The 18,122-nt window shown below is 41.8% G+C and overlaps 1 protein-coding gene across 2 annotated transcripts; it reads right to left on the reverse strand.

Annotated features, from left to right (window-relative positions):
* Positions 1-1,225: 1,225 nt before the first annotated feature.
* Positions 1,226-10,197, reverse strand: Ms4a2 (membrane spanning 4-domains A2). 2 transcript variants are annotated; one of them, XM_075974994.1, is made up of 7 exons: positions 10,102-10,197; positions 9,183-9,306; positions 8,466-8,600; positions 6,223-6,279; positions 4,432-4,476; positions 3,876-3,974; positions 1,226-3,053 (listed from the first exon to the last, which is right to left on the reverse strand). In XM_075974994.1, the coding sequence occupies exons 1-7, from the start codon at positions 10,170-10,172 to the stop codon at positions 2,955-2,957; spliced, it is 630 nt and encodes a 209-aa protein (XP_075831109.1). In that variant the 5' UTR covers positions 10,173-10,197; the 3' UTR covers positions 1,226-2,954. The 2 variants fall into 2 exon arrangements, with proteins under 2 accessions (XP_075831109.1, XP_075831108.1); XM_075974993.1 differs by having other exon boundaries at positions 4,432-4,587.
* Between the last annotated feature and the right edge of the window lie 7,925 nt (positions 10,198-18,122).

Genomic DNA, 18,122 nt, shown 5'->3' on the forward strand with positions numbered 1-18,122 from the left:
CTTGCCACCTGTGGAAGTTGGGAGGGCTGGTCCTGAGGTCATGAGAGCAGGAGAGCTGACCGTGCTCCACTCCAGGTGCAGCACTTGGGAGAGGGTCCCCTGCACCTCGCCTGGGCAACACTGTAGAGCTGGCGTTGGTGGTGCAGGTGTAGGTGAGCTGGTGCTGAGGGCATAAAAGCAGAAGAGCCTCCCCTCCCCTTGCTCCTTGCTGCATAGGGTGAACTAGCTGGAGCAATGCTGGAGAGCTCACCCTAGTAGTGAAGATGAGGGAGAGCTGGTGGGCAGACCAACCCTGCAACTACCCAGGCTCAGAACCAGGGTTGTGTGCTGGCTCATCCCATCTACGATCTGCTGGACCAGGTGAGGGGGTGCATCCTGCAGACCCAAAGCTGCAGGACCGCAATGACACAGGGCAACAACAGGATAGCCAAGAGGAGCCCCAGTGAGGGACCAGTATCAAAGGTATGGCAGATACCAGAGCCCACAAGCCAGACCAATGACTCTTTGCAATGAACACTTGCAAGTAAAGATACATGGACAAAAGTCACTGTGTGGCTCACTGTGTCAACTGCAGCTTTCATGATGAGATTTTTTTTTTCATTTTCTCTTAAATTTTATTTTATTTTGGGAAGAGGTTACAAGGGCAGAGGGCAGATATGAAGGGACGGGGAGACGAATGGGATCGAGATGCATGATGTGAAAGACAAAGTAGATAAAAAAGGAAATTTTTAAGACAGGACGTTAACCGCGCATTTGGTGCGTTGACTGGGAAACAGCTGAAAAGATAGTGACCTGTTGTAAGCAAGTTGTGGGATTGCCTAACATGTCCTGAGCTACAGTGGGGGGAGGAATTTGAAGGCTGTACACTCCTGGGCTTGGTATGAGTCTCCAAGGGCAAAGGCCTTTGGCATCAGACAATCTACACCACAAGCTTCCTTGGCTCTGGAGACTTGGAATTTGGGCTCAAGCATACCACTGGTGTTCCAGGCTCTCCAGCTTGTAGATACCCTGCAATGCAACTGCTCAGCCTCTGAAATCCTTTGAGTCAGTCTCCCTAATCGATCCTCTCCTGTATATCTCTCTATTGTGAGAAATAAGATCCTCCCCTACCCAACTCTCTAATAACAAATTCAAGACACTTCAGTAGCAAAAGCCTGGCAGTTCTGTTTTTATTTCTGCTGAACAAATCATCAACCCAAAGAAAGAAATGTCAATAAAGCTGACACAGAGATTTAGCGTGAAATAGTAGTTTAATAGCCCTGAACAGAATTCTCTCTCTCTCTCTCTCTCTCTCTCTCTCTCTCTCTCTCTCTCTCTCTCTCTCTCATTGACTGCTTGCTTCGGGATAGGGAGCAATCTTCCTAATGTCTGATACAGTCATCACTCCAAATTTTTTTTAGGTTCTTTTTTCTAGTTGAAGTTCTATACTCTGAGAACTCAAAATCTTATCTAATGTACATCCTGGAAGTCAAGAGTCCCTCTTCCTTCCTGATACATGGGCTCAGTCATGTAGCAGACTGTAATGTTTTAGCCCTAAGATAAACAAAAATGCACACATAAGCAGGCTCCAGCTGCTAGAAGAGACAGGGCCTCAGGAAGAGGAAATAGTTACGATCTCCTGAGTAAATGTTGGAGGGGGAGGCGAGAAGGGAGGGGAGGGGTGTGGGAACATGAGGGATTGAGACGGCCAAGTGGGGGGAGAGATGGAGAGGGAAAGCAATGAAAGAGTGTCTTGAAAGAGGGAGCCATTATGGTGTTAGGGAAAAACCTGATGCTAAGAAAAGTCCCAGGAATCCACAACTATGACCCCAGCTAAGACTCCTAGTAATAGTAGAGAGGGTACCTGAACTGGTCCTCCCCTATAATCAGTTTGGTGAATACTGAAACTGTCATCCTAGAACCTTCATCCAGCAACTGATGGAAGCAGATACAGAGATCCACAGACAAGCACCAGGTTGAGCTCTGGGATCCCAGTGGAAAAGAGGGAGGAGGGATTATATGAGCAGGGGGTGGGGCTCAAGATCATGATGGAGAAAACCACAGAGACAACTGACCCGAGTCAATGGGAGTTCACGGACTTTGGACTGTCAGCTGGGGAACCTGCATGGTACCAAACTAGATCCTCTACAGTTATATAACTTGGTCTGTTTGAGGGGTCCCTGGCAGTGGGACCAGGATCTATCCCTGGTGCATGAGCTGGCTTTTTGGAGCCCATTCCCTATGGTGGGAGCCTTGCTTGGCCTTGATTAAGGAGGAAGGTCTTGGTCCTGCCCCAACTTTATGGGCCAGGCTTTGTTCACTCCCCATGAGAGGCCTTCCACTTCCTGTGGAATGGGTTGGGGATGGGTTGTGGAGGAGTGGGGGAAGGGGTGGGAGGAAATCTGTGGTTGGTATGTAAAATGAGTAAAAAGGAAGCAAAATAAAATGAAACTAAAAATATTAGTTAATAGAAAGAAAAGTCATTATCACTGAGGTGCAAAATATTTCCATATAGAAATTATATATCATGTTAAAAATACACATATAGATAGATGGATATGGGTCAATGTATATCATGCCCATCGATAGTTGTTGAGAATTCCAAAAATCACAAAGAGCAAATATTACCTGATTATCTAAGTTTAGTTAAGTTCTCAGCCTACTTCCTCCTTTTTTCCTTTTGTTCATCATTGTAGATGTACAGTAAAGCTAACTTATTCCTTAATGACTTTCCAGGAAGAATGTGTGTGAGACTGTAACACAAAACAAGAAATCTGGAGTGGATAATATTCACAAAGAGAGGGACAGTCAGAAGATCAGAAACAGCGTAACTAAAACACTGGCACAGGAGAATAATCTAATTGTAAAACTGGCAGAATGTGAAACAAACTAATTTTGCTATAATTTTGTAAAAGTCATTTAAAGATTGGCTTTCAGAATTCTACTGTGAGTCAGAGTGTTCTGGTCCCCGTTTCCTACGAACTGACAGGGGACGGCGTGTTCTCTGTGTCTTCCAACTCAGTGTAGATCGGTGAATAAATATTTAGTTCTTCATAAAGACGATCATCTGTGACCTGATAAAGAGAAAAACCACTCCGTATCAGTTACCCAGAACTTTCCATTCCTAAGAGGTTTATCACACACAGATCTCTTCTTTTGTCTTTTTAAATTTCAACCTGCCTCTCATGACACTCAAATTATTCCCTTAACGTCTAGACACCAAATCAGATGGACTGACCAATGGGGGCTAAAAGAAACCATGTCAGTGACAAGTTGCTAAGGTGACCCTGTATCTGAAATGGTTTGCCTTCTGACTCGGGACAGGGGTCATAAGAGTGTGTCTAACAGCGGACATGGAGGATGAGCAGGGGGTTCCATTTGTCAGAGCTGAGTTGGTATAGCAGCTGGGAATTGAGACTCTCCATCACGGGTATAATGAATGTGTGCAGCTGGTGAAAATGCAGTTGTCACCGTGAGTCGAGGGGAAAGAAAACTCAAGGCCTATTTAGAGCAATAGAGAGGGAAAAGAAAAAATAGTACATTGGGGGTAGAAAAGGCAGAAACAAATATACCAAGCTCTTTGGGAACAAAAATGAAAAGTAAGACCTAACACCTGCATGATTCCATCACAGGCTGACATTAACTCACTGCTCACACGCCATCCCTTCAAAGCACCCACAATTTCTATAATTATAAAGATTCTATTTGCCTGGCCCTTAGGGGGACTGTGGCTGTGACCATGTTCCATTTCAGTGTCTAAAATAAGATTTCCAATATGAGATACGAAAGCCAGCTTTTGAGAAAAAAAAAAGTAATAATTCCGGAATTTCAGGCCCCATGTTTTAAAAGACTAAAGCACCAACTCTTTAACATGCCATTCAGGACTTCCCACTGACCTTTTTACTTTTGAATTTTTCTCCAATCCTATGGATAATGAACAGCACAGCGCTGCAGAAGGCCAGCATGGTGAGGAGCAGCATCATAAACACCGTTTCCTGTCAACCAACCAACCAACAAGGAGCAAAGTCACAGACATACGTACCCAGATCCCTCCCCTTGCAGAAGCGCTCTCTCTCTCTCTCTCTCTCTCTCTCTCTCTCTCTCTCTCTCTCTCCCTCTCCCTCTCCCTCTCCCTCTCCCTCTCCCTCTCCCTCTCCCTCTCCCTCTCCCTCTCCCTCTCCCTCTCCCTCTCTCTCTCTCTCTCTCTCTCTCTCTCTCTCTCTCTCTCTCTCTCATCTCTCTTGGGAGCACACCTCATAAATGGACATAGATAGGCAGCCAGGAGGTGGCTACGTGAAGATAACTCTAAGCTTAGAGGATGTGGGAGTAAGGCCATCAACCCCTGAAAGTCCCTAACTTTAGATGATGAGACAGAAACTCCAAGTGAGGGATTGTATCTCTGGAAGAGAAATGGGGTTTCACACTTAGTGTGTTTCTAGAAGAGACACGTACCGTGACCAAAGACGCCCCAAAGCAGCCGTCGTCCTCGTTTAGATCCTTACAGTAGTTCATGTATGTGAAGTCCTGGCTCAGATTGAGGGTCAGTAGGAGGACCCCTACGGCTGCAGTGATGCTGCTGATGATGTTTGCTCCCAGGCTTCCTCTCACCTGCTGGCAGAAGAACAATCAGCCCTGGGGTTGCCTGTGGCAGCAGCCAATCAACTGATCTATCTCTCAGAGCTGGCCTTGCGTGGTAACTCAAAGCCGTCTACAACTCCAGTCAACTAGGGAACTCCTGCAAATGGAAGAATGGATGAAGAAAGTGTGGAATATATACACATTAGAGTACTACTCAGCGGTAAAAAACAATGACTTCTCGAATTTTGCATGCAAATGGATGGAAATAGAAAACACTATCCTGAGTGAGGTGTCCCAGACCCAAAAAGATGAACATGGGATGCACTCACTCATAATTGGTTTCTAGCCATAAATAAATGACATTGAGTCTATAATTTGTGATCCTAAAGAAGCTAAATAAGAAGGTGAACCCAAAGAAAAACATATAGTTATCCTCCTGGATATGGGAAGTAGACAAGATTGCCGAGCAAAAATTGGGATCTTGGGGATGGGGTGGGATAGAGGTAAGAGGAGATGGGGAGAGAAATGTGAGAAGGGGAGGATAGGGGGAACTTGGGGAATTGGGATGGTTGGGATAAAGGAAGGATGGATATGGGAGTAGGGAAGCATATATCTTAATTAAGGGATCCAGCTTAGGGTGGGCAAGAGACCTGAACCTAGAGGGGCTCCCAGGTGCCCAGGGGGGTGTCCCCAGTTAGTGCCTTGGGCAGCTGAGGATAAGGAACCTGAAATGGCCCTACCCTATAACCACACTGATGAATATCTTGCATATCACCATAGAACCTTCATCGGGCGATGGGTGGAGATAGAGACAGAGACCCATATTGGAGCACCGGAATAAGCTCCCAAGGTCTCAATGAGGAGAAGAAGGAGGGAGAACATGAGCATGGAAGTCAGGACCACGAGAGGTGCACCCACCCACTGAGACAGTGGGGCTGATCTATTGGGAGCTCACCAAGGCCAGCTGGACTGGAACTGAAAAAGCATGGGATAAAACCGGACTCTCTGAACAATGAGGACTGATGAGAAGCCAAAGACAATGGCACTGGGGTTTGATCCTACTTCATGTTCTGGCTTTGTGGGAGCCTAGCCAGTTTGGATGCTCACCTTCCTAGACCTAGATGGAGGGGGGAGGACCTTGGACTTTCCACCTGACTGCTCTTCAGTCTGGAGAGGGAGGGGAAAGGAGTGGGGGGAGGGAGAGTGGAGTGGGAGGAAGGGGAGGGAAATGGGAGGATGGGAGGAGGCAGAAATTTTGTTTTTCCAAGAAAAAAACATGTCCTCATCATTTGGTAGGCATCCATTTCCCTCTGAGAGGCCTTCAAGAATAGCATGAGGGCTGGGGAAGAGTTCAGCAGTGGGCCACAAGGTTAGGCTTTGCAGAAGGTCAGAGACTTGATACAAAGCAAAAAAACAAAAAAAACAAAAAACAAAAAAAACACACATATGCATAGTCTATCCTCAATTCATAAGTGGCACAATTTATGTTTCTAATGATCTTAATCAACTTTTGCTGCCAAAAGCCTTCAAGGACAAAGGGATTGAGGTAAATCACATAGCCACATCCTCTGGAACACCGCTGGTACTAATGGGTCTCCCTTAACACCCCTGAAATTCCACTTGTTTTACCTTGGAATAATGAATAAAAATATAACCGTGACTCACCAGATACAGTGTGTTCTTCCTTTCGGACCTAACTGTCAAAAATCCAGACAAAACAAACTGTCCAAAAAGAAAGAGAAGAGAAAGGAAAGTGAGTCTCTGCTCTCTGGGACGTTCCTTCCTCTACCCTGGACATGCAAAAAACCGGCTTAAGGTGCTTCATGAGGCTCTCTACTGAAACCTCCCAGGAGACCACTGTTTACTATTATTTCCTATAAAGTGATTCTCAAAGACGATTTTTATCCAATTTTTATCCTGTGACGGTCCTGATAAAATGCAGGTTCTGAACTGAGTGTGGTGGCACACGCCCGTGATCCTGGCACTCCAGAGGCTGAAGAAGAGAGGAGGTAAGTCTGAGGAAGGCCTGAGTTACACGGTGAGAAAAAGAAGCAGCATGCAGGCTCTCCCTTTGTCACATGGCTCCCCTGTGAGGCTAACTTGGATGCCTCCTGGGTAGGCAGCAGGGGCTAGTGGTATCTGGTGGACAACTACAATAGCAGTCTCATTTATTATAACTCTGAATTCATATGTCCTGACTTACACTGTCAACTCCTCCAGACCAGAAACCTGTATCTAGTGCTGTGCATACCTAGGGAGGCTGCTCAGCAGCACATGGTCATATAGTTAACTACGAAAATGTAAATATGGGAATATTTAGTAGAAGTAAAAATTGAGACTTCAAATTCAGAACACCTTCTAAAAAACTGAGATTTGCGTGTCCAGGGACACTTAAAGAGCTAAATATTTGAGTCTATGAGAAAGTCCAACAGCTAAAAGAACTTGTAACACAACACAGGCGCAATGACCTGAGTTCAATTCCTGGATCCCACAAGGGAGCAAGAGCGAATTCTCTAACCTCCACATGAGCACCATGGTCTCTCTCTGTCTCTCTGTCTCTCTCTTTCTCTCATACCTCTCTCTCTAATACACACACACAGAAAGAGAGAGAGAGAGAGAGAGAGAGAGAGAGAGAGAGAGAGAGAGAGAGAGAGAATAGATTTTAAAGCTAAATGTTTGGAAAGAAAAAAGAATGTTGATGTAAAATATGGTAGATGGTCTAGAGAACCAAGAGACCTACAAACTCCATACTTAGCAGTGTATCCAACCAATGTAATGTTTTCCCTAGATTTAAATATTTCTTTATAATTTAATTATCTATAAAAGTAAAACATGATAGTGATATGGACTGAAGGAAGATAGGCATAAGAGACATTGTAGCATGCAATGCTATTTCTACAAAGCTCTAAGAATTAAAAAGTAGCTTTTAGTTTTAGTGATTGCTTCAGGATGAGAAAGGAAGCCATGTAACTTTCAAAATCACAGATAGGCTTGCTATGCTGAAGGGGACATATATGCTAATATTGAATGTGTGTGTATGAGTCAAATGTATTAAATTCTACACCTTCTATACACAGAATTCTTCTATACATAGAATGTGCTTTCATTCAGCCCTCTGCTTTCCAGATAATATATTGTTTAAAAAGGAACCCAGGATATTAGAGGTCAAAAGCACGTCAAGGGCCCAACAGATACCTACCCAGTATAGTTGCCCTTGTTCTCACCTGAGCAATTTTTCACCTTCCCCCCTCTTAAAGAAAATCTATTATGCTATTCTGGTGTGGGTTTGTGGGGGGGTTATGTTTTTAAAATTTTATCTGCAAGTGTGTATGTATGTCTGTGCATGTGTATGTCTGTGCATGTATATGCCACATGTGTACAAATGCCCGAGAAGCCCAGAAGAAGGATCTTATCTCCTTGAGCTGGAGTTACAGGTAATTGTGAGCATCTGACACAGTGCTGGGACTGAACTCAGGTCCTGTGGAAGAGCAGCAAGCACCCTTAACTACTAAGTCCTCTCTCAGCCTTAACTAGCTTTTATTAATGAATAAAATACATGTACTTAGCATGTAATTTTATTAATAGTTCTAGTGAAATTTTCTTAGAATACAAGTTTTAGGCAAATTATTTAACTTCTTAAATATTAGTGTATTATTCTTTTACAATGTCGTAAGTCTCAAGTATCCAGTCACTAAAAAGGTGAACGATTTAGACCACATCTAAGGGTGATAATGTACATGTCAATGAATTAATGTGGAGAAAACTTTGAAATTGCAATTACGGATCTTATATGCATATAAGTGAAAAGGTGTCGATTTTATCAAAATGCTAGAGCTATGTAGCTAGATTTGTTTAAAAGAAAACTCCGATTAGCACTATTTCAGAAACAATTCCAGAGATGCTCTCACCAGCCCTGCTCCCCAGAATGGATAGCCTGCTCTGTAAGACAGAAGGACTTCATCGTCAAAGTCGGAAATGGGGAATGATGAGCAGACAATTGTCCCGAGACAAAGGCATATCACACCAACCAGAATTTGTGTTACCTGTAGAAAACATGAAGTTTGTAAAGTTGGGAGATATTTTCTCAAGATTGTACCAATTTCCCTATAAGCAATACCGAAAATGAGAAATCTCTTGAGTGTCATATGCCTTCCTGTGATTGAACCAGATGATAGATTTTCTACTGCCTTCTTTTCACTATAAAAATCGGAACTGTTACTAATAGAATCTAAAGCACACACAGTTAATATGTGTCACATACATCTTTATCTACATAGTTATAGTAGTAACTTGTTATATAGTAACTGTCCTATCTATTATATCTATATATCCTATCTATTATAGTAGTAACATAGTTATATAGTAACTGTCCTATTAGCCACAGGCATTATGTATCCATCCTTAGTCCCTAGTCTCCATTCATGTTTCAGTAACTTAAAGTCTTCTTGAGAAAATGCTTCTCTCTTCCCAGAATGTGCAGTGAGCACCACTGATTCCTCACCTATCAAGAATGTTACAGGACCTGTCACTCCTCATCAACCCATGAGAGGAAATGTAAATATATCCTAATACTCTTTCCTAGAGCCAGCATTAATTCAAGTTGAAAATGGAGGCTAGACACTCACCCCCAGGAACTCCAAATCTTTCTTCAAAAGTGCCTGCCATGTCTGCGGTGGTGGGGGTGGTGCTGGCTTCTCTGGCAGAGCTTTAGCAGAAGGTGATGCTTCCAAGAGCTCAATGTCAGGCACACTGAAATTTACAAAATTTCAATCATACGGAAATCCTCTAACTTCCTGTGTGAAGTTGTTAACTGTCAGAGACTAGAGTGTTACTTGTTAATTGCTTTTTGAAAGAATTCAGCAGTTGAACTCTTCGGGTAGTGCCTGAGAAGGCTCAGAGAGCCAAAGCAACCAACCATTTGAATATTATCCAAGTGTTTACATAGAACAGAATAGAACAAAAGCCATGCCTCATGTTCTTGTTCATCCCAGGTTGTCATAAATTCCTTCTATGAGTCAGTATCTATGATTAAAACAAAACAACCAAATACGCTAGTCTGTCAACTTCAAAATCATTTTATCATAGAAATGTATCTGCATGCATTTTGTCGCTACACACAACTCCATATGCAGAGAACTGCTTTGAGGGACTACTTCAATCTCCTTTAATATTTTAATCTTGGGTGCAGGATCCCATGCCTTAAGTTTCACAAAGGCCAACAGGAATGTGGTCATCTTAGAATGCCTTTGACTCCCAAAACACACTTCAAACACTGAGGCAAGAGATCTGTATGCTCAAACTCCCTGTCTCACACCCCAAACCACACATCTCTAGTGTTAGAAAATATGCTATTGCCAAATTTCAAGTCAAGTAAAAACCTGCTGCCAACTGCTGAAGAGAAAGACACTAAGAACGTGTGAGCATGGTTCAGTAACTTACTTGAGTGCATGCATAAATCTAAGAATTGGCATCTGACTGCCCAGCACTGTGAATTTCTCTGTCTTGATGAATAACTTCAATGGAAAAGCAATAGTCTTTACTTACCTGGGGGATTCTTGTGGGTTTGGGAGCGCAAGATCTGCTCTGCTCTTATTTTCTGTGTCCATTTTTTTCATAAACTGAACTACCCAGGAATGAAGGACCCTGTTACATGGAGAAGTGGTGTACTCTGGGTGGGCAGTTAGATGTGCTGACTTTGAATACAGTGGTTATCTCCATGCAGATAAGTCTCCCAGCTGATTAGTATCAGTGGTTCCTTTCTCTTGCTATAATGGGGAGTCATAAGACTGAGACATCTGCCGAATAGAGAGCAGGGTGAACAGAGAAACTTGAGCATTTTAGAGCATACTTCTGCCTGAGACGTGGGATTAATAGAACCTAATATTGAAGCATCCAGGCACTGAGAAGATAAAAGGAAGTAGAATTAAAAGCAGGTGTGGTCCTTAGAAGCTTCATCTACTATCCCCATGTCATAAGTTCTTCAGTTTGGTTTCATGTGCGGCCTCAAGGCTGAAATGTGTGTATTAGCACGAGTATCAATTTCTAAATGTATCTCCAACTTCGCATCCTCTCTCTTTCCACTCCCTTCTCTCTTCCCTCCCCTCGTCTTCCCCTCCTTCTCATTCTCTCTTCCTGTCTACTGAATAGTATTTACTGTCTGCAAGAGATGATCTTTAAAATGGGACCCACAGAGTGAACCTGCCATTGAAACTAGCCAAAGTACTATTTGAATTAAGAAATACACCTTATCTGAATGTGTCCATGGCAACTGATGTATAATGGTACATCATATATGTACCATAATGTAATGGTACATTATAAATGTAAGAACAAGACAAGGAAAACATGGAAGGATGTGAACTCAGAAATGATATGGGCAAATCTGAATGGTGGGAACTGAGCAATATAATCTACCCAGACAATGTATCCACTCAACTATCTCACAGTAAACTACCTCAGAACACAACAAACAAGAGGGAATTCACAGGTCTGTCTTGCTTATATTTCAGTTTAATTCTATGAATGGTTTTTCAGGACTGCAAGATACTCTGTATGGTACGCTAATCACCTGAGTTATTTTTCTGGGATATAAATTGTCTCAGGAGAGATTAAGATGTGCATATTCATAAAGGATTCTAGTGTACATATTGCCAAATCTTTCCTAAAAATATTTCACTGCCCCAGCTACTTTCTTTCCTCTGTATCTTTGGAAATCAGTGCATCTAAAAAAAAACACTATTTGAATTAAGAACTAAGCCCCATATTCTTATTCATTCATACAGAAAGGATTTAGTGCTTCTTGCTATTGACTGCTCACATTATGGAGCAGGCAGTATTGAGGATCATGATCCCAGACTCATCTAGCCCACAATATTGCAGATGAGGACAAAGAAAAAATATTGTCTAGGAGGTCAAAGGCCAGAGACTGCTGTACGTCAAAGAGGTTACAACAGTGTTGCCTGATGGAACATGTGTAGAGTTCAGAGAAGGAACTACCAGAGAATATGATGTTTGAGCCTAGCCTTAAAATGGTTGGCTTAGTAAACTCACCCCCTTATTCAACCTTTGCAAAACCACACAAGTCTGCAGAGTAAAATCCTGAAGCCATGTGATAGTCTTTAACAGTGTCTCCTAGTAGTATATAAAGGTTTGTGGTCAACAACAACAACAACAACAACAAAATCAGGAACCTATTTGAGATTTGGACACTTACCAGACTGAGAAGAACCTTCCATGTTTGGAGATAATGCTTTTCTGTGAGAATTGTCAACAGCAAATCATGAAATGTAAACGCAGTACTGAAAGGTGACCTATGACATCCCAATTATTTCATGCTCCAGTGTTTATCAACAGCTTCATTCTTCCCCTTCCTGAGATGCTTAGCACATTCTGTACTCATAGTCCAGTTCCCCACAGCCATATTGTTCTACCTTCCATAACAGCAAGTATCAGAACATATGATCAAATGACTTCCTTTGGGGCTGGGCACTATTATCAAGTTGAGTTTTAACCATATGTCTGTCTGGAAGGAAGAGATAACAGAGCTACAATTCTTTACCTCTACATAGCATTTCTCTGGCACACACAGACTCTTCACATGCCTTTTTCTCTGGCTTTCTTTTTGACTATCAAGTTTCTTTATTTAGTAAGTTAGTTTAGGGTGAAAAGGGCCAAGAAAAAAAACACTGTACCCCAACTAGACCCAAGACTAGGGCAAAGGAAAAACACACTGACCCTGACATAACTCCAGGATCAGGGCTTGAAATCTCACCAATCCCTGAGCACAGAATTCCACCAACCCCTGAGGTTCCTGAGCATGAAACCCTACCAATCCCTGAACTTGCTCCAGAATCAGGCTGCAAAAAAATCACCAATCCCAAGGCACCCTGGAAATCTCTGCCCCGCCCCCAAGAAACCCTATATAGGATCTGTGCCCTGTTCAGTTTGCTGCTGCTTTTCACCCTTAGGCAGGCACCCTCCTGGATTCTTCCTTTCCCATAAGTCTCTTGAGTGAGGTTTGCTGTGTGGTATGACATATGGTGTGACAGAGCAGAGCCCAGTCACAACTTTTGCCAGAGCAGAGCTGAGTGGAACAGAGCTGTAACACTTTCCCTGGGAAACGCCCCCTGGTGGAGCAGAGCTGTAACACTTTCCCTAGGAAACTCCCCCTGGTGGAGCAGAGCTGTAACATTTTCCCTAGGAAACTCCCCCTGGTGGAGCAGAGCTGTAACACTTTCCCTAGGAAACTTCCCCCTGGTGGAGCAGAGTTGTTGTACTTGTATAAACCTTTCCCTAGAGCAGAGCTATACATTGCTATGGTAACAGTGACTTTGTCTCATTTCTGGGCTCCTGACTACCAGGATACCTTTCCATCTGAGCTGCAATGCTTACAGTGAGAGAGCCTAGATTTTTTTTCATTATATTTTTTCTTAATTTGCATAGAATGTATTTTCATCATATTGTTTCTCTTCCCCCAACTTCTCACAGATCCTCCCTACCTCCTGACCAATCCAATTTCATGTTCCTTCTCTCTCAAAGCAAAAAACAAAAACAAAACACCAAAAAAAAACAAATAAAACACACACACAAAGAAGAACATGGAGCCCTTTTGTGTTGGTCAACTAATCCTAAGCATGGAGCTTTCCCTGGAGAGTTGTTGATACCCAGTGTTACTCCACTGGAGAAAACTGATTTTCCTTCTCCCAGCAGGTATCAATTACAAGTAGCTTTTTGGTTAGGGGTTTGTCCCCAAGCTCAAAAGACATTTACTCTTAAATTCATCATGAGCAAATGTTTTCTAAAAGTAAATGCTAACTAACTCTATTTAAAATAAATACTCACAAATTTCCATATCAAATGTTTTAAATTATGTTATCTTTAGAGGGTATTTTCTGGTACCTTCCACCAAGGAATTACAGCCTCAATCTCTCTCATCTTCCTTTTTCTACAAACTTCTTTCATTTATTCCTTTCTATCTTATATTTTCATTCCCACATCTTAGGTCTATGTCTGGGTTCAAAATAAGTGATGAAGAGGCTTGATGAGGTGGTTCTGTGGGTAAGGCTGTTTTCTGTCAATCCTGGGGGCCTGGTCTGAAACTCACATGGTGGAAGTAGAGAACTGACTCCACAAAGTTGTCCTCTGACCTCCATGTTCACACCATGGGTATATAAACACATGCACAAAGCTGTCCTCCGACCTCCATGTTCACACCACGGGTATATAAACACATGCACAAAGTTGTCCTCTGACCTCCATGTTCACACCATGGGTATATAAACACATGCACAAAGCTGTCCTCTGACCTCCATGTTCACACCATGGGTATATAAACACATGCACAAAGCTGTCCTCCGACCTCCGTGTTCACACCACGGGTATATAAACACATGCACAAAGCTGTCCTCTGACCTCCATGTTCACACCATGGGTATATAAACACATGCACAAAGTTGTCCTCCTCCAAGTTCACACCACGGGTATATAAACACATGCACAAAGCTGTCCTCTGACCTCCATGTTCACACCACGGGTATATAAACACATGCACAAAGTTGTCCTCCGACCTCCATGTTCACACCACGGGTATATAAACACATGCACAAAGTTGTCCTCTGACCTCCATGTTCACACCATGGGTATATAAACACATGCACAAAGCTGTCCTCCGACCTCCATGTTCACACCATGGGTATATAAACACATGCACAAAGTTGTCCTCTGACCTCCATGTTCACACCATGGGTATATAGACACAGGCACACATGCAAACAGGGAAAAAAGAATTTTTTTATACAAGCACATATATTATTTAGAGTAAGAAAGTTTGGACTGACATCAAGTTCCAGTGTTTCATGGAAAATTGATTACAGAAATGGCCGTGGGACAAATGGCTCTAAAGGTTAGAGTGTCAAGTGAGAACATTAAGTGAAAAAAAATCTTCATTTCTTTATCCAAATGACTTCAGAAATGTTCAGAGCTGGATTCATGCAGTTCATTCTGGCTCTCATGTTTGCTCGAATCCTCCCGGTAGACAGCTTTTGTCTGGTGTCACCGTCTATGGGCCAGATAACTACCAAGGTGGTTGTTTAACTCACACTAATTCTTATCTGTCTCTCCATATACCTCAAAAACTTACTTTTCATTAGGGAAATAAGCATTATATGTGGTTGAACTTTAAGATATAAGAATATCTCCTGACAGGGAATATCATGAGCTGCAGACTCACAGGCAAGGTTTAGATATCAGCTGTCATATTGTGTTCTGAATAGTTACCATGACAGCTTCCTTTTTTAAGATAGTCATCAATCTGACTACAGGGCAAGGCCAGTTCAGGCACCCTCTCCACTACTGCTTAGGGTCTTAGCTGGGGTCATCCTTGTGAAATCCTGGGAGTTTCTCTAGTGCCAGGTTTCTTGCTAGTCCCATAGTGGCTCCCTCAATCAAAATATCTTTTTCCTTGCTCTCTGTCTCTTCTTCCCCCATCTCGACTATGCCATTCCCTCAAGTTCTCCTCCTCTTCTCCTCTCTTCCTCCCCTTCTACCCTTCCTTCTCTCTCTACTCCCATGTTCCCAATTTTGTCAGGAGATCTTCTATTTCCCCTTCCCAGGGGGATCTACATATGTTTCTCTTAGGGTTTACCTTGTTACTTAGCTTTTCTAGTGTCATGGACTGTAGGCCCATTATCCTTTGCTTTACAGCTAGTATCCACTTGTGACTGAGTACATACCATGTTCATCTTTCTGAGTCTGGGTTACCTCACTAAGGAGCATTTTTTTTCTAGTTTCATCCATATGCATGCAAATTTCAAGATGTCATTGTTTTTTCTTACCACTGAGTAGTACTCCATTGTGTAAATGTACTACATTTTCTTTACCCATTCTTTTGTTGAGGGGCGTCTAGGTTGTTTCCAGGTTCTGACAATTACAAATAATGCTGCTATGAACATAGTTTAACAAATGTCCTTGTAGTATGATTGAGCATCTTTTGGCCATTGACAGCTTTCTTAAGTCAAGCATTCTCCCTCTATGATGCTAAAATCATTACATTTGAATGTTTAACCAAGTCTATTCTCTATTTCTGCTATATTCCAGAACTTTTAAACCATTTTTCATCCTATATGGCTTGTTTTTTTAATCAAAAGTTCAGCTTAGAGTATTTTGTACTCATGATCTATAGATATCTACACAAGACCTGCAAAAGGTCAAGAGGGCACACTCATAGGCGGCACTAGACGGACCTGGCGGGTTACAAAATGAAAGAGAGAAATAGATTGAACATGAAGGTGGGAAGGAGATAAGTTAGGGATTGTACAGGAGTGGAAAGGGGGAACTGGGAGTGGATTACATCAAGATACTTTGCATATATGGACAAACAAATCTTCAAAGCATAAATAAAAATGTTTTAAAATTATTTTAAGTTAAAATTTCCATATATTACCAAAATGCTAACAAGTTACTTTTAAAAACTATATAGGGATGTAAATAAGCAAGGATAAACAAACAAATTATGAGACAATTGCATACAGAAGAAATCAGTCCTAGATAGTAGGAACCATTCATTATAAGGGATGGTATTAACCTACAACAATATGTTCTAACAAGATGGGAAATTGTCACTAAGACAGGAAGTGTGTGTACAATTCTGTATCTGAATATGGCAACATTTTAGTGGAAGTTCTAGAATTTTTTGCTTTTTACAAGGATGTTATGATAACAACAACCGCACAATAATATTCTCTTCAGGCAAAAGTAAAATTTATAATTTAACACACTTAAAAATACAGCAATAAAAAGTAAAACATTATTCTGAGACCTTGAGAAAAGGAAGTTTTTTCTTACCAGATGAAAAATGCATAAATAATACTTAAAAGTTAAATTAACAACAGCAAGAGCTGGAGAAACTTGAAAAGTTAAAGGAAACAAGAACAAAACCAGAAATTGTTCACTACAAAAATGCAGGTTTAGTGAGACTACCCAACTGATTATGCGCTTGCTATGTAAGCATGAAAACATGGGTTTGATCCTGATTTAAGCAAATTTTAAAAAATGAAATAAAAGGCAGGTATGGTTCCATACCCTGGGAATTCCATCAGTGACAAAGGCGTAGGCAGGCAGATCCTTGGATCTCCTTAACCAGCCAACTGTCCCTAACTGATGAGCCCTCCTACCAGTGAGAGGGGTTGTCTGCTGGCCTCCTACACTTACATCACCAACTCAAGAGACAGACTCTAGACGCACATTCCAGGAGTGGTTAAGTTAAAGTCAACTTCTGTTTTCTGAATTTCTCTTGTGGGGCCTTCAGCTTAGTTATTCAGCAACCTTTAGTCATTATCTCCTAAGGGCTTCTACTTCCAGTTATATTTGAGTTACATATTTTATGAGAAAGCTATAAAGCCTCTTTCTTAGTGGATATGTCTCCACACTAGAGTCAAGTTCAATGTCTGTGGAGATGTCATGCGTCAACACAATCATCAAAGTAAGATCATTCGGGGCGTGTCCCTGGACCTCAGAGTGAGGTCAATTCTACCCAAGACTGAAAGTTACTGTCAATTCAGGTTGTAGGGAATGCTGGTGAGACAACCACAGTGTCCTTGTACATTGTTAATATGTTCTGATAAGGGATGCTTGGAGATACATTCAAATAAAAGGAAGTAAATTATCTGTAACATATTAGAAGCAGAATTGATGAAAAATGGCCAAACAGCTGTTAGGGACACATCTGAATTTGAACCCCAGATCTGCCAATTTGTCCTTTCTTTTCATATCTCTACTTTATAGTTTCCCAAGGTCCTTTGAAGAACAAAAGTCACTAATTCAAGTCTCCATTGTGTTGGGACATGTGTAACTTCTAGAAACTGATGGAAATAGAGTCTGAAGATTTAAGCTTCAAGTACAGTAAAGCATAAATTAATCACAGTGTTTCTTTTTTTGTTTTGTTTTTACTTGCTAGACTGTAATACTGATGTCAGCCAAAATCAAGAGCACTTTTTTCTGTGCTGAAACCGATCTGGCTCATCCCCCTTCCCATGAGGTGGCTGCAGTTGAGATTTTACGGAAAATAGCCACAATAGGGATTGAAACTGTAATCTCGGCAGTTTTGAGGAGGACTGTGAGTATAAAATATCAATTGAGTATGCTTGCACATGCCTCTAATTCTGAAAGTTGGAAGGTGAAAATAGGAAAATAAATTCAAAGCCAGAGTTGGCTTTATAGGTTAGAAGCCAGCCTACAGGACATGAGACACTGTGAAGAAAGAGAGAGATGGAGGGGGGGGAAGGGATGGAGGGAGAGAGGAAGAAAGGAAAAAAGAAAATTAAGTATTAAATAATTTTCCATCCTTAAATCTCACAAAGCAGTAGAATAGGAGAAAAAGAAAAAGGATTGAGTTTCTGGTATCAGCTTTGGAAGAATGACCATAGGAGCTGCAAATCAAAGAATGTCTAAGGAAATACATTTATTCATAAAGATCTAGAACATGCCATGGTGAATTTACAGAGATAGCAGACAGGATTGGGACAGGTGCCCAGCTTTCTCATGGATCGTGCCGTGACAGAAAGATTGTA

This window comes from Microtus pennsylvanicus, chromosome 5, assembly GCF_037038515.1.
Source record: "Microtus pennsylvanicus isolate mMicPen1 chromosome 5, mMicPen1.hap1, whole genome shotgun sequence".
Taxonomy (NCBI): domain Eukaryota; kingdom Metazoa; phylum Chordata; class Mammalia; order Rodentia; family Cricetidae; genus Microtus; species Microtus pennsylvanicus.